General features: G+C 60.9%; 1 protein-coding gene across 3 annotated transcripts in view; it reads left to right on the forward strand.

Moving 5' to 3' along the window:
* The window catches only part of PPP1R37 (protein phosphatase 1 regulatory subunit 37), a 53,783-nt gene extending 44,852 nt beyond the window's left edge, over positions 1-8,931 (forward strand). Inside the window, exons 2-13 of one of the 3 annotated variants that reach the window (XM_015124248.3) lie at positions 541-638; positions 2,262-2,307; positions 2,553-2,653; positions 3,337-3,456; positions 4,055-4,205; positions 4,315-4,470; positions 5,498-5,610; positions 6,511-6,652; positions 6,749-6,915; positions 7,019-7,715; positions 8,042-8,132; positions 8,223-8,931. In XM_015124248.3, coding sequence (XP_014979734.2) covers positions 541-638; positions 2,262-2,307; positions 2,553-2,653; positions 3,337-3,456; positions 4,055-4,205; positions 4,315-4,470; positions 5,498-5,610; positions 6,511-6,652; positions 6,749-6,915; positions 7,019-7,715; positions 8,042-8,124 — 1,874 coding nt within the window. In that variant the 3' untranslated portion in view covers positions 8,125-8,132; positions 8,223-8,931. Of the gene's footprint in view, positions 1-540; positions 639-2,261; positions 2,370-2,552; positions 2,654-3,336; positions 3,457-4,054; positions 4,206-4,314; positions 4,471-5,497; positions 5,611-6,510; positions 6,653-6,748; positions 6,916-7,018; positions 7,716-8,041; positions 8,133-8,222 lie in introns of all 3 variants that reach the window. The other 2 variants (XM_077980340.1, XM_077980341.1) reach the window with 2 other exon arrangements.
* The last annotated feature ends 2,764 nt before the right edge of the window (positions 8,932-11,695 follow it).

The following is an 11,695-nucleotide window of genomic DNA, read 5'->3' on the forward strand; positions in this document are numbered from 1 at the left end:
ACCAGAAATAAAAATGACCTGGGCGTGACAGTGCACGCCTTTGGTCTCTGCTAGTCAGGAGGATGCTTGAGCCTGGGAGGTCAAGGTTGCAGTGAGCCGTGTTTTCACCGCTTTACTCCAGCCTGAGCGACAGTGCGAGACCCCATCTCAAAAACAAACAAAACACCGAGACAGTGTTGGAGACGTGGTGGTGACCAAGACGGCCCCGGTCGTGTCCTCCTGGGCTCCCAGTCTAGTAGGGGAGGTGGCTGATGTGTAGAAAGATTGTGTGCTCTTCCTTGTGTATTTCTGTGAAGGTGCTTAGAGCCAAGGTGAGGCGTGGAGGGCGGTGCTGACTTGGGGTGGGGGTGCCCAAGGGCACCTTACCTCGGGCAGTGGCCAGCCGGGGGCCTGAAAGGGAGTACAGAGCTCAGGCAGCCTGTTGTTGGGGGAGGGCTGAAGAGGGCAGTAGGGGCAGAGGCCTTGGGGCAGGAGTGGGTGGAGCCCCATGAGGGACTCGGGGTGCGGACAGTCACAGGCCTGGGTCCCCTGTCCCTGCAGCCCAGAACGTGACCGTGGATGAGGTCATCGGCGCCTACAAGCAGGCCTGCCAGAAGCTGAGCTGCAGGCAGATCCCCAAGCTCCTCAGGCAGCTGCAGGTACAGGAGGGGCGGGGTGGGTGCATCCAGTGTGGGTGTCGGGGGGCCCTAGGGTGGAGCCACCCCAGCAGGAGAGGGCCTCCCACTCCCCAGCCCCAGGCGATCATGAATACATCTTTGAAAGCCTGCTGCTCAGCTAGAGAACTAATCAGTTTCTTCATAAATATGAAGAGCACAGAATTCTATAAAGTAAGACATTCAGGTATCCGTCAGCCCCAAAAGAAACGCTGTTCCCTGGGGAAGAGACATATATATGATTCTTGTAAGTCTGAATTACAAAATTTCTTTCTTTCTTTCTTTCTTTTTGAGACAGAGTCTTGCTTTTGTTGTCCAGGCTGGATGCAGTGGCACGATCTCGGCTCACTGCAACCTCTGCCTCCTGGGCTCAAGCGATTCTCCTGCCTCAGCCTCCCAAGTAGCTGGGATTACAGGTGCACGCCACCACGCCCAGCTAATTTTTTTTGTATTTTTAGTACAGGTGGGGTTTCGCCATGTTGGCTAGGCTGGTCTCGAACTCCTGACCTCAGGTGATCTGCCCACCTCGGCCTCCTAAAATGCTGGGGTTACAGGCATGAGCCACCACGCCCAGCATATTCATAAAAGTCAGAATTACAGAAATAACATATATCCTCAGGTTAAAAAAAAAAATTAAAATACTACAGATCTGAAAAACCAAATCCACCTCTTATCTCCTGCCCCAAGGCCCCCTCCTCGGGAACCCCCGTTGTTGGCCACTCGGCATTTCCTGGCCTTTTCTGTGCGTTGGTAAGGTGGCTATTGAGAGCTACCTGCTGGTTTTCCATTTCCACAGAGGTGGCTCTCCCACCGTGCCACTCCCCCAGCCCCCTCCCTCGGCGCCTCTCCTGTGGGCCCCAGCTTGACGCCTAGTCAGTGAAGCACCGCTGGTCCCAAGGGTTCCAGGGTTGCCTGTCCTCGGGCTGTTGACCCTCAGCTGTGCTGGAAGCAACCACGCTCCTTGTCCATCACTGTTCACTGGGGTTAGGGTAGGTTCTCTGGAACATTCCAGAAGAGGGGCTTGCCAGGTCTCAAGAAGGGTGGCTGCTCAGTGTGGCAGCTGAGAGGGTGGGTCCTTGGAGCCCGACGGCCTAGTTCAGACCAGCCGTGCAGCATCCACCCTACAGGTGATGTGTGTAAGCCCAGAGGGCGGGAGCTGGTGTCTGCAGGGCGGTGGGCTCTAACTGGGTGCTGGGCCCCAGGCTCTGCCTTCACCAAGAGGCCTCCTGAGCCCAGCCCTGCCAGCTTCCCAGGCTCATTTCCTGCCTCACAGCCTTTGCACAGACTCCCTCTGTCGGGACATCCCCCAGAGATGCTGGGCCTACTCCCTCGCTTGGTCCCACTGGGGCAGAGGCGCTTTGCCGAGGCCTGCCTGGCTGCAGGGCTGGCTGGTCCTCAGTCGTGTGGGTGCAGAGTTCTCTCGCTATCTAAGGCCCTGTACCCCAGGTTCCAGCTGGTGGGCGGCATCTGAGCCTCTGTTCAGTGCCTTTGCAGAAACCCCACCCCGGAACCCTGCCTGACCTCTGGCATAGCAGCCATTTGGGGCCTCAACTGCCTCCCTGTTCAAGTGTCGTTCTGCCTTAACCCCCATCCACTCTGCTTTCTCAGGAATTCACAGACCTCGGGCACCGCCTCGACTGTCTGGACCTGAAAGGTGTGTGTCTGGCCAGGGACTGGGAGCCCTTGGGTCGTGGGCAGGTCGGGGGCTCCCTAGAGGTGAGTCTGAGGACCTGCCTGGGGTCAGCAGCTTCTGGAACTGAGTTGAGCCAGGGCAGGGGCTGGGCCTGGTGTGGGGTGGGAGGGTGGGGGCAGAGGGCCCTTCCAGCCTCCCCTGGCCATGCTCCCGCCATGCAGAGGTGCGCTGTCTCAGACATGCGCATGGCTGCTGACTCCCCCCAGGTGAGAAGCTTGACTACAAGACCTGCGAGGCCCTGGAAGAGGTCTTCAAGAGGCTGCAGTTCAAGGTCGTGGACCTGGAGCAGACAAACCTGGATGAAGATGTGAGCAGCCCTGCCACCGCCCACTCGGCTCCCTGAGCTCCCGGGCCCCTTCGAGGTTTGGGTGGGGAGAGGACACTGCAGGAGGAGGGGGTCCCCTAGACAAAGGCTGAGGGGTGGTGCAAGGGCGGGACCTCTGGCAAGGCAAGAGAGAGACATCCAGTATGACCAGAGTGGATGTGGAGGGTGCGTTGGGGCCCCTATGGCCCACCCTCATAAGCAAGGAGAGCCTTGGGGAGCTGAGCTGAGGGGCAGGTGTGTGGCCCCCAGGAGCCCTTTCAGGAACCACGCTGGCGGGTCCAGCTCCTATGGGATGGGCTTGGAAAGCATTCTGAGAGCAGCCTCCCATCAAGGCCCAAGGGCCCTCCCCTCCCCAGCCTTGGAAGTCCCCAGGCACCCCGATGTCCGGATCCTGAGGCCCAGGCTCAGGAACACCAAGGCCTGTCCTGGTCACTCAGCACATCAGTCAAGGACTCTGGAGGGCAAGTGACAAAAAACAGACTGGCTATAGCAGAGAAGGAAAGGGTTTGTCCCCGTGGCCCACGGGGCCCTGTCTATGCTTGTCCTCCTCTCCCGTGAGGCTCTCTCCAGACCCTGGACCCCTCATCTCTCAGTGGGCCCAGTGTCAGGGCCCACGCCTCTCCCCCAGGGCAGCCAGAGCTGAGCCCCCGAATCTCTACCTGCAGGGTGCCTCGGCCCTCTTCGACATGATCGAGTACTACGAGTCGGCCACCCACCTCAACATCTCCTTCAACAAGCACATAGGCACCCGGGGCTGGCAGGCGGCCGCCCACATGATGCGCAAGGTGGGCGCCTCTCGGCTTCCAGGAAGAGGCAGCTCAGGCTCCTGGCACGGGGAGGCACTGTCTCAGGGCACGGCCCGTAGGCTCTGACTGCATGAGCTCTTTAGTGTGGGCTGTTGTGGGGATGCTGGGCCTGGCCCTCAGGCCAGGAGGAGAACAGGGCTGAGAGGTGTCCTGGCCCCCAGGCCCCCAGCCCCTTCTCTCATTGCGAGGCGTTTCGTGACCTCCACTTTCTCCCATCCACAATGTCATCCCTCCGTGAAGTCATTCCTTGGAGGTGGCCATGGTCGCCATTCCCATGTCACTCCTGTGTGAAGGCTGGGTGCAGGGAAGGGTCGGGGCTATCTGGGAACCTCCCAGCCACACAGGAGTTGGGGATCCTGGCTGCCACCAGCCCTGCCTCGCTCACCCACGAGACCCCAGACTGAGCCTTCCCTCCCCAGCCACAGTTTCCCCTATTGTAAAACGAGGCGACATAGCCAGACAACAGCTGTGGCTTCGTTGCTCGTTGAGATGTGGGGCCACAGGTCCTGGGCTGGCGCCAGGAGCACTGGGGCAGGCCTGTGCCAGTGCCTCACCCCTGTCCCCTCGTCCCCTGCAGACGAGCTGCCTGCAGTACCTGGACGCCCGCAACACGCCCCTGCTGGACCACTCGGCGCCCTTCGTGGCCCGTGCCCTGCGCATCCGCAGCAGCCTGGCAGTGCTGCACCTGGAGAATGCCAGCCTGTCGGGGCGGCCCCTCATGCTGCTCGGTGAGCCCCAAGCCCGGGAGGGTGAGTGGGACGTGCGGCCTGCTGGGGGCAGGGGCCGTGTACCAGATCTGGGCAGGGCCTGCCCAGTCACCGTGCCCCCCATCCCCAGCCACGGCCCTGAAGATGAACATGAACCTGCGGGAGCTGTACCTGGCGGACAACAAGCTCAATGGCCTGCAGGACTCGGCCCAGCTGGGTAACCTGCTCAAGTTCAACTGCTCCCTGCAGATCCTGGACCTCCGGAACAACCACGTGCTGGACTCGGGTGGGTGCAGGGGCCCACCCCTCCCCACACCTGTCACCCAGCACCCACTCTGCCCGGCCCTGCGCTGGGTGGCCCTGCGCTGGGTGGTGCTGGGGACACAATGTGGCCAAGACTAGACCCACTGACAACCTAGACTGGACAGGACTGGGCTGATGGAGCCCAGAGGCAGGGTCTGATCAGTCTGGGGGCCAGGGAGGGCTTCCTGGAGGAGGAGACACCTCAGCTGACAGCCGCAGGATGAGGTGAAGTGAATAATTACAATCTGAAGAGAAAGCAGTGTTGCTGCGATAACGGGCTCAGCTGGAGGCTGCTTTCAGATGGTGGAGGGAAGACCACCGTGGGTCGGGGCCTCTGGGTTTCCATTTGGAGGCTGGAAGCAGAACCAGCCTTGTGAGAAGCCTGGGAAAGGGTCCAGATGGAGGGAGCCACGAGTGCAGTGGGAGGAGCTCTGGTGTTTGATGTTGGGGGGTTGAGCAGAGAATGGGGATCCGTCAAAGGAGGCATTCCTGTTGCATCCTGGAGGGGTGGGGGGAGGGTCACTGTGTCCCCAGGTGGCAGGCCCAGACCGCACTCTGCTGAGCACCTGTCCAGGACCATGGCTGTAGGCCTCTGGGCTCAGCCCGGAGGGAGACACAGGGCTCTGCCCTCGGGAGCCTGTACTCCAGTCCAGAGACAAAGAGAAGATGAGTGAAACCTGCAGCCCGTCAGATGGTGGGATCTGCATTGGAGGGAGACAGTGCTGACTGTGGGTGGGAGTGAGCCGGCTTCGAGGTGAGGTGGGCTGGAGGTGGTCACATTTGAGCAAAGAACAGAAGCATCTGGGGGAGGCTGTCATCCGGGCACCCGGGCCCAGGGGTCACAGATGTGTGCCCAAGGGTGCCAGGCCGAGGCAGGGCTGCAGGGCAGGGCCTGGGCCTGTGGGACCTCCACGGAGGTCCTAAGCAGAAGGGGTTGCTCCCGCCCCGCAGCCCCCTCCCGGGGAAGCACCCCGGCCCCAGACAGGGCTCTGACTGCTGGCCTTCCGCAGGTCTGGCCTACATCTGCGAGGGCCTCAAGGAGCAGAGGAAGGGGCTGGTGACCCTGGTGCTGTGGAACAACCAGCTAACGCACACGGGCATGGCCTTCCTGGGCATGACACTGGTGAGTCAGGCTGGCAGGGGAGGGAGGCACCTCGGTCCCCGCTGCCGCCTCCCATCCCAGCTCTCAGCACAGTTGTCTACAGCTGACGGCTCCTGTCCTGCCCACCCTGCAGGTTCACGACGATTTAAATTCAGCCCCACCTGCTTCCTCATTCAACCTCTGTGCCTGTTTTCCCTGAGGAGCAGCCCTTCTTTATCTTTTTTTTTTTTTGAGACTGAGTCTTACCCTGTCACCCAGGCTGGAGTGCACTGGCGCCATCTAGGCTCACTGCAGCCACTTCAGCCTCCACCTCCCGGGTTCAAGCGATTCTCCTGCCTCAGCCTCCCAAGTAGCTGGGACTACAGGTGCCCGCCACCACACCTAGCTAATTTTTATATTTTTAGTAGAGATGGGGTTTCACCATGTTGGCCAGGCCGGTCTTGAAGTCCTGACCTCAAGTGATTCCCCCTGCCTTGGCCTCCGAAAGTGCTGGAATTATGAGTGTAAGTCACCGCACCTGGGTTTCAGTTTTTACGCGGTGCTTAAAGCAAGCCAAGCAGGCACAGAGACTCTCAGGGTGAGCACTGGTGTGCCCAAACCCTGGGTAAGAGTCGCCCGCCTTAGGGGCTTCAGGGCGCTCAAGGTCCAGGCCCTGGCCAGGGGCTCAGGCTGTGGGGGGTAGGGACTGACTGGGTGCCTGGGAGTGGACAGAGGACCTGGCATTTGGGAAGACTTCAGGCACAGAAGGGACTTCAGGCCAGGCCTGAGGCAGGGCAGGACGACGCCGGTGCTCAACGCGCAGGCGCGCCAAGGAAAAGGAACGCCCGACCCTGGCTCTCTTCACGCTTTTCCTGACTCGGCGTCCTGGGCCCTCCTCCACCACCACGGCTCCCTCCTCACCTTTACGCCCCCTCCCTCCAGCCGCACACTCAGAGCCTGGAGACGCTGAACCTGGGCCACAACCCCATCGGGAACGAGGGTGTGCGGCACCTCAAGAACGGGCTCATCAGCAACCGCAGCGTGCTGCGCCTGGGGCTGGCCTCCACCAAGCTCACGTGCGAGGGTAGGGTACGGGGCCGCCCGGGTGCGGGCTGCTGGGCTCAGCGGGGCGGCCAGCCGGGTGTGGGGCCCGTGGCCAGCCCCTGCGGTGCCCCCCCAGGCGCGGTGGCGGTGGCCGAGTTCATCGCTGAGAGCCCCCGCCTCCTGAGACTGGACCTTCGGGAGAACGAGATCAAGACAGGCGGGCTCATGGCACTGTCGTTGGCCCTCAAGGTGAACCACTCACTGCTGCGCCTGGACCTCGACCGTGAGCCCAAGAAGGAGGCGGTAAGCAGGGGACGGCCCTGCAGCCCTGGGGCGGGCGGGGGTCGGGTGGAAGGCCGGGTGGTGGGGCCGGCCTGAGAGCCCTAGCCAGGCGCTCCCGCCACAGGTGAAGAGCTTCATCGAGACGCAGAAGGCGTTGTTGGCCGAGATCCAGAACGGCTGCAAGCGCAACTTGGTGCTGGCGCGGGAGCGGGAGGAGAAGGAGCAGCCGCCGCAGCTGTTGGCCTCCGTGCCTGAGACCACCGCCACCGAGCCCCAGCCCGACGACGAGCCCGCTGCTGGGGTGCAGAACGGGGCCCCCAGCCCCGCACCCAGCCCGGACTCAGACTCAGACTCGGACTCGGATGGGGAGGATGAGGAGGAAGAGGAAGGGGAGAGGGATGAGACCCCCTGTCCTGCCCTGGTGCCCCCCACGGACTCCCTAGGCCCTGGGGACAGGAGTCCCCCAGGCAGCCCCTCCACACCCACTGAGCAGCGGATTTCCGTGTCCAGCCCAGGACGGGGCCACAAGGTGTTTGTGGTGACCCGGGTGGAGAGCCCACCCGAGAGGGCAGAGCCCCCTTCGTCCCCAATCCCTCCTTCTCCCCCGCCCCCTCCCTCCCCACCCGCCTCACCTTCCCTACCACCCGCCGGGGCCATTGTCACCCGGGACACAGGGTCCTCTGAGTCTCAGCAACCACCGGAGCCGCCTCAGTCAGGGCCATCGCTGCCCAACGGCCTGAAGCCCGAGTTCGCCCTGGCACTGCCCCCTGAGCCACCCCCGGGGCCTGAGGTCAAGGGGGGCAGCTGCGGCCTGGAGCACGGTGAGAGGGGCCCTAGGGCAAGTGATGAGGGGCCCTGGGTGCTGTGTGTGACCTCAGGCAAGCCTCTGTCTGTTGTGGGCCTCAGTTTCCCCTCTTTGAAATGGTTCTCGCAGGGGCCAGCACAAGTGGGGCTTGGTTTTCATGTACTCCGCACTTCCCTTGGGTCCTGGGAGCTCTTCCTGGGGTGGGGCATGTAAGGTGTGTTGCCTTGAGCCTGACCATCCCAGCGGTCTCTGGGCCCTCTGCAGGCCCCGAGGGTCTGGCTGGGGACAGGTTGTATTTGCCCCACCCGCCTGACGGGGCTGCTGGCCCATCCTCCTACACAGAACTGAGCTGCTCCAAGAATGAGAAGGAGCTTGAGGAGCTGCTTCTGGAAGCCAGTCAGGAATCCGGGCAGGAGACACTGTGACACTTTAGGTGAGGCTAGGCCCGGGGCCCAGGGCACTGGGGAGGAGCTGAGAGAGTCCCCAGCTCTGACAGTCTTTCCCGCAATCTCTCCTCCCCAAGTTCCCTTTTTCCGGTCGGTCTGCGATGAGCTGAGGCCAGAGCCATGAGAATCTGCTCACCTTCCCCCCAGCCTTCCTGAGGCCCAGGATGCCAGGGGTGGGGGCCATTCTGGGACCCCCTCCCCCCACAGCAACACTACAAGGGGTGCAGGAGCTACAGGGAGCGGCCCTCCCCGTGCGACTCAGGCACTTCTGTTTATGAGCCCACCACTGGAAGACTCGGGGTGAATGGGAGGAGGGGGAGCAGGAGGAGTTCTTCAAGGACATCAGGCGCCTGTTCTGGAGGGGCCAGGCTTGCCCTGCAGAGGGCAGGGGTCCTGGGTGGTGGTGGGATGGTCCCCTGTGGCCCCGGGCACAGGGCCAAGCGGGCAGCCTGGTGCCGGAGGAGCGGTGCGTGCTGGTGGTGGTTGACACGCGCAGAACAGCCCCAGACAGTGCAGGCCGGGCAGGGTGGGGGGATGGGAGCAGAGGATCAGAGCTTTCTTTCTCAAGTGCAATAAATCTATCAGGGAGCTGGGGCAGGAGCAGCCGGCACTCCGGGACCCTGCTGTCCAGGCCACTGGAGGCTGCGCCCTGAGAGGCACTACAACCCGTTGGGGGCGGGTGGCATGGGTGTGGGAGTGGGTGAGGGTGGGCAGAGGGCTGGGGCTACTCCTGTCGGTGCAACTCTGTTCACACCTTTTCTAATAAACTGGGGCTGGGTTCACTTTGCCGGATGTCTGCTTCATGCGGATACTAGGGGTGGTTGCTGGCGGGGGGAGCTGGGTGCAGGCCATCACAGCTCCTGGTTACAGAGTGTCTGCCAGGGCTCAGGAGGCTGGCCAGGCATTACTGCATCTTCCCCCATAGTCCCGTCTTCTCTGTGTCCATGCTCCGGTGTCTTATACAGCCGCCGCCCAGCCAGGCCAGTTTATACCCATCCTTTCTGCGGGGAGAGACGGGCCCCAGATACCTCCTGGCTTCAGGTCTAGGGTCTCAGGATGCTAGATACGGAGTGGCTCTGCCCAGTTGCCCGTCGCTCAACGGGAGCAGATCCCAGCCTGTCCCCGGCAGCCCTGGGTGTCGTGCTGGTGGGAGTGTGCCCGGGGCCCAGCCAGCGCCGCAGGAGGCTGTTAACAGGGTGGCTTGTTCCCCTTTGCCAGCAGGGGCCATGGTGGGCTGTTGCCCGTTTCCGAGAGGTCTGTTTTTCCCTTTAGGAAATGAGGGAGTAGGCCAGGCGTGGTGGCCCATACCTGTAATCCCAACACTTTGGGAGGCCGAGGTGGGAGGATCACTTGAACCCAGGAATTTGACACCAACCTGGGCAACATGGTGAAACCCCATCTCCATAGAAAATACAGAAATTAGCTGGGTGTGGTGGCGCATGCCTGTAGTCCCAGCCACTCAGGAAGCTGAGTCGGGAGGATCTCTTGAACCCAGGAGGTTGAGGCTGCAGTGAGGTGTGATTGCACTGCTGCATTTCAGCCTTAGCAACAGAGTAAGATCCTGTCTCAAAAAAAAAAAAATTAGAAAACAAGCATTTCTGGGCCACCCATCCCCTTTCTCGTGTGGGAGGCTGACATGGATGGAGGTGGTGTGGTGACATCACAAGAACCACAGTCGCTGGCTGGAGTCCTGGTGTCACTCAGCTCCTGCACACACCAAGGAGTCCCCTGCCCGCAGCCACCCTGGCCTCTGTGAGGAGCACCTTAGGAACCCACTGCTGGCTTGCTGTTTGGTCCCTTGCAGCTGTAAGTGTCGTCACTGCTCCCCAGGTCAGCCACGGCTAGGACTTGGGCGAAGGACTTAGGGAAGCTACACAGAACGGCCGCCAGCAGCCCGCAGCACCCTTCCCATCCCTGCACAGCCAGCCTGTCCCCAGCTCTGCTAATGTGCAGTGTGGCCATGGGTGAAGGGAAGAAGGGGCCCCTCCTGGCCATCGTGGATCCAGCCCGTCTAGGTGAGGCCAGAGCGTGTGAGGCTTTTGCTTCAAGGTACTGAAACCGTCCTTCGCCTGGTTCGGGTCAGCACAGTGCCCCAAAGATCTTCAGAGGCCCTTGGTCAGTATTAGCTGTTGCTCATGGTCTCAGCCTCTGTGGAGGCAGCTGTGTTGGGGTCTCTTGGCCGTCTGCCTCCCCACCCCAGGTGGGGTCAGCTAGGAGAGGGACAGGGATCCTCTTCCCAGCCTGTCCCTTGATTTGCTTTCATTAAAATTGAGCTTGGAGTGAGGAACTGGGCCTTTCCCGGGGCTTGAATTGTGTCTCGCACAAAAAAAAGATGTTTAAAGTCCTTACCTCCAGTACCCTAGAATGTGAGCTCACTTAGAAACAGGGTTTTTACAAAGGTACTCAAGTTAAAATGAGGACATTCGCGTGGGCCCTACTCCAGTCTGATTGGTGTCCTTATTAAAAGGGGCATTTGGGCACAGGGAGACCGCCACGTGAAGACAGAGGATGGGGTGATGCCTTTGCAAGCCAGGGAGTGTGGAGATGGCCAGCAATGCGCCAGGAGCAGGGAGCAGGCACAGAGGGCCCCCCTTCATCTGGAACTTGTCGCCTCCAGAAGCGGGAGACGATACATTTGTCCTTCAAAGGCACGTGGTCTGTCGGACTGCGTTAGAGCAGCTCTAGAAACCGCAGCCGTATCTTGACACCCCAGCCTGGTGCGCTCCTGATTTTCTGAGGGCTCCCAGATGGAGGACTGGAAGCTGAGAGGATCCTCCCTGCCGTCTTGTCTTCCCCTTCCCTTCAGCCACCCGTGTTGCCCGAGCTTGTCACATTTTGCTAGCCTTTGCTGAAGATGTAGGGGGTCTGTTTCATTCAAGATCTCAGTGTCCTAACACAGGAGATGCTTATCGTTACACGTGGATGTTCAGAGTAGCAGGCAGCTCTTCACCAAGTTATTCCTGGATCCAGGCCCCTTTGAAGCTCTTAGAGCTCTGTTGCTCCCCAGGGCCTCATGGGTCTCAGATCAAGTGGGCAGATGGGGGAAGGGAGTGGAGAAGGGAAACCTGCTCCCTAACTCATTGCTGGGAAAGGCGCACACATCAGCCGTGCTCCTGTTTTGTTGGTGACACCCGGTCCCGTGGCTTTACACAGGTGCAGGTTCTCAGAGCAGCTCCACGTGAAGATACAGTGGCCAACAGTTTGGCCACAGCTTGGTACCACGTAACAGAGGCTACAGCTTTTTTTTTTTTTTTTTTTTTCAATCGGAGTCTCACTTTGCCACCTAGGCTGGAGTGCAGTGGCACCATCTCGGCTCACTCCAGCCACCGCCTCCCGGGTTCAAGTGATCCTCCCACCTCAGCCTCCTGAGTAGCTGGGATTACAGGTGTGCATCACCATGCCCAGCTACATTTTCTTTGTATTTTTATTAGAGACAGGGTTTCACCATGTTGGCCAGGCTGATGCAGCTTCTTACTGAGGCATGGGGGGCTTCAGTCCTGCCCCCACCTCCAGCCAAGTCTACATGTTAGCATCTCTCACGGCACCCCAC

This window comes from Macaca mulatta, chromosome 19 (genome assembly GCF_049350105.2).
Source record: "Macaca mulatta isolate MMU2019108-1 chromosome 19, T2T-MMU8v2.0, whole genome shotgun sequence".
Classification (NCBI taxonomy): Eukaryota; Metazoa; Chordata; class Mammalia; order Primates; family Cercopithecidae; genus Macaca; species Macaca mulatta.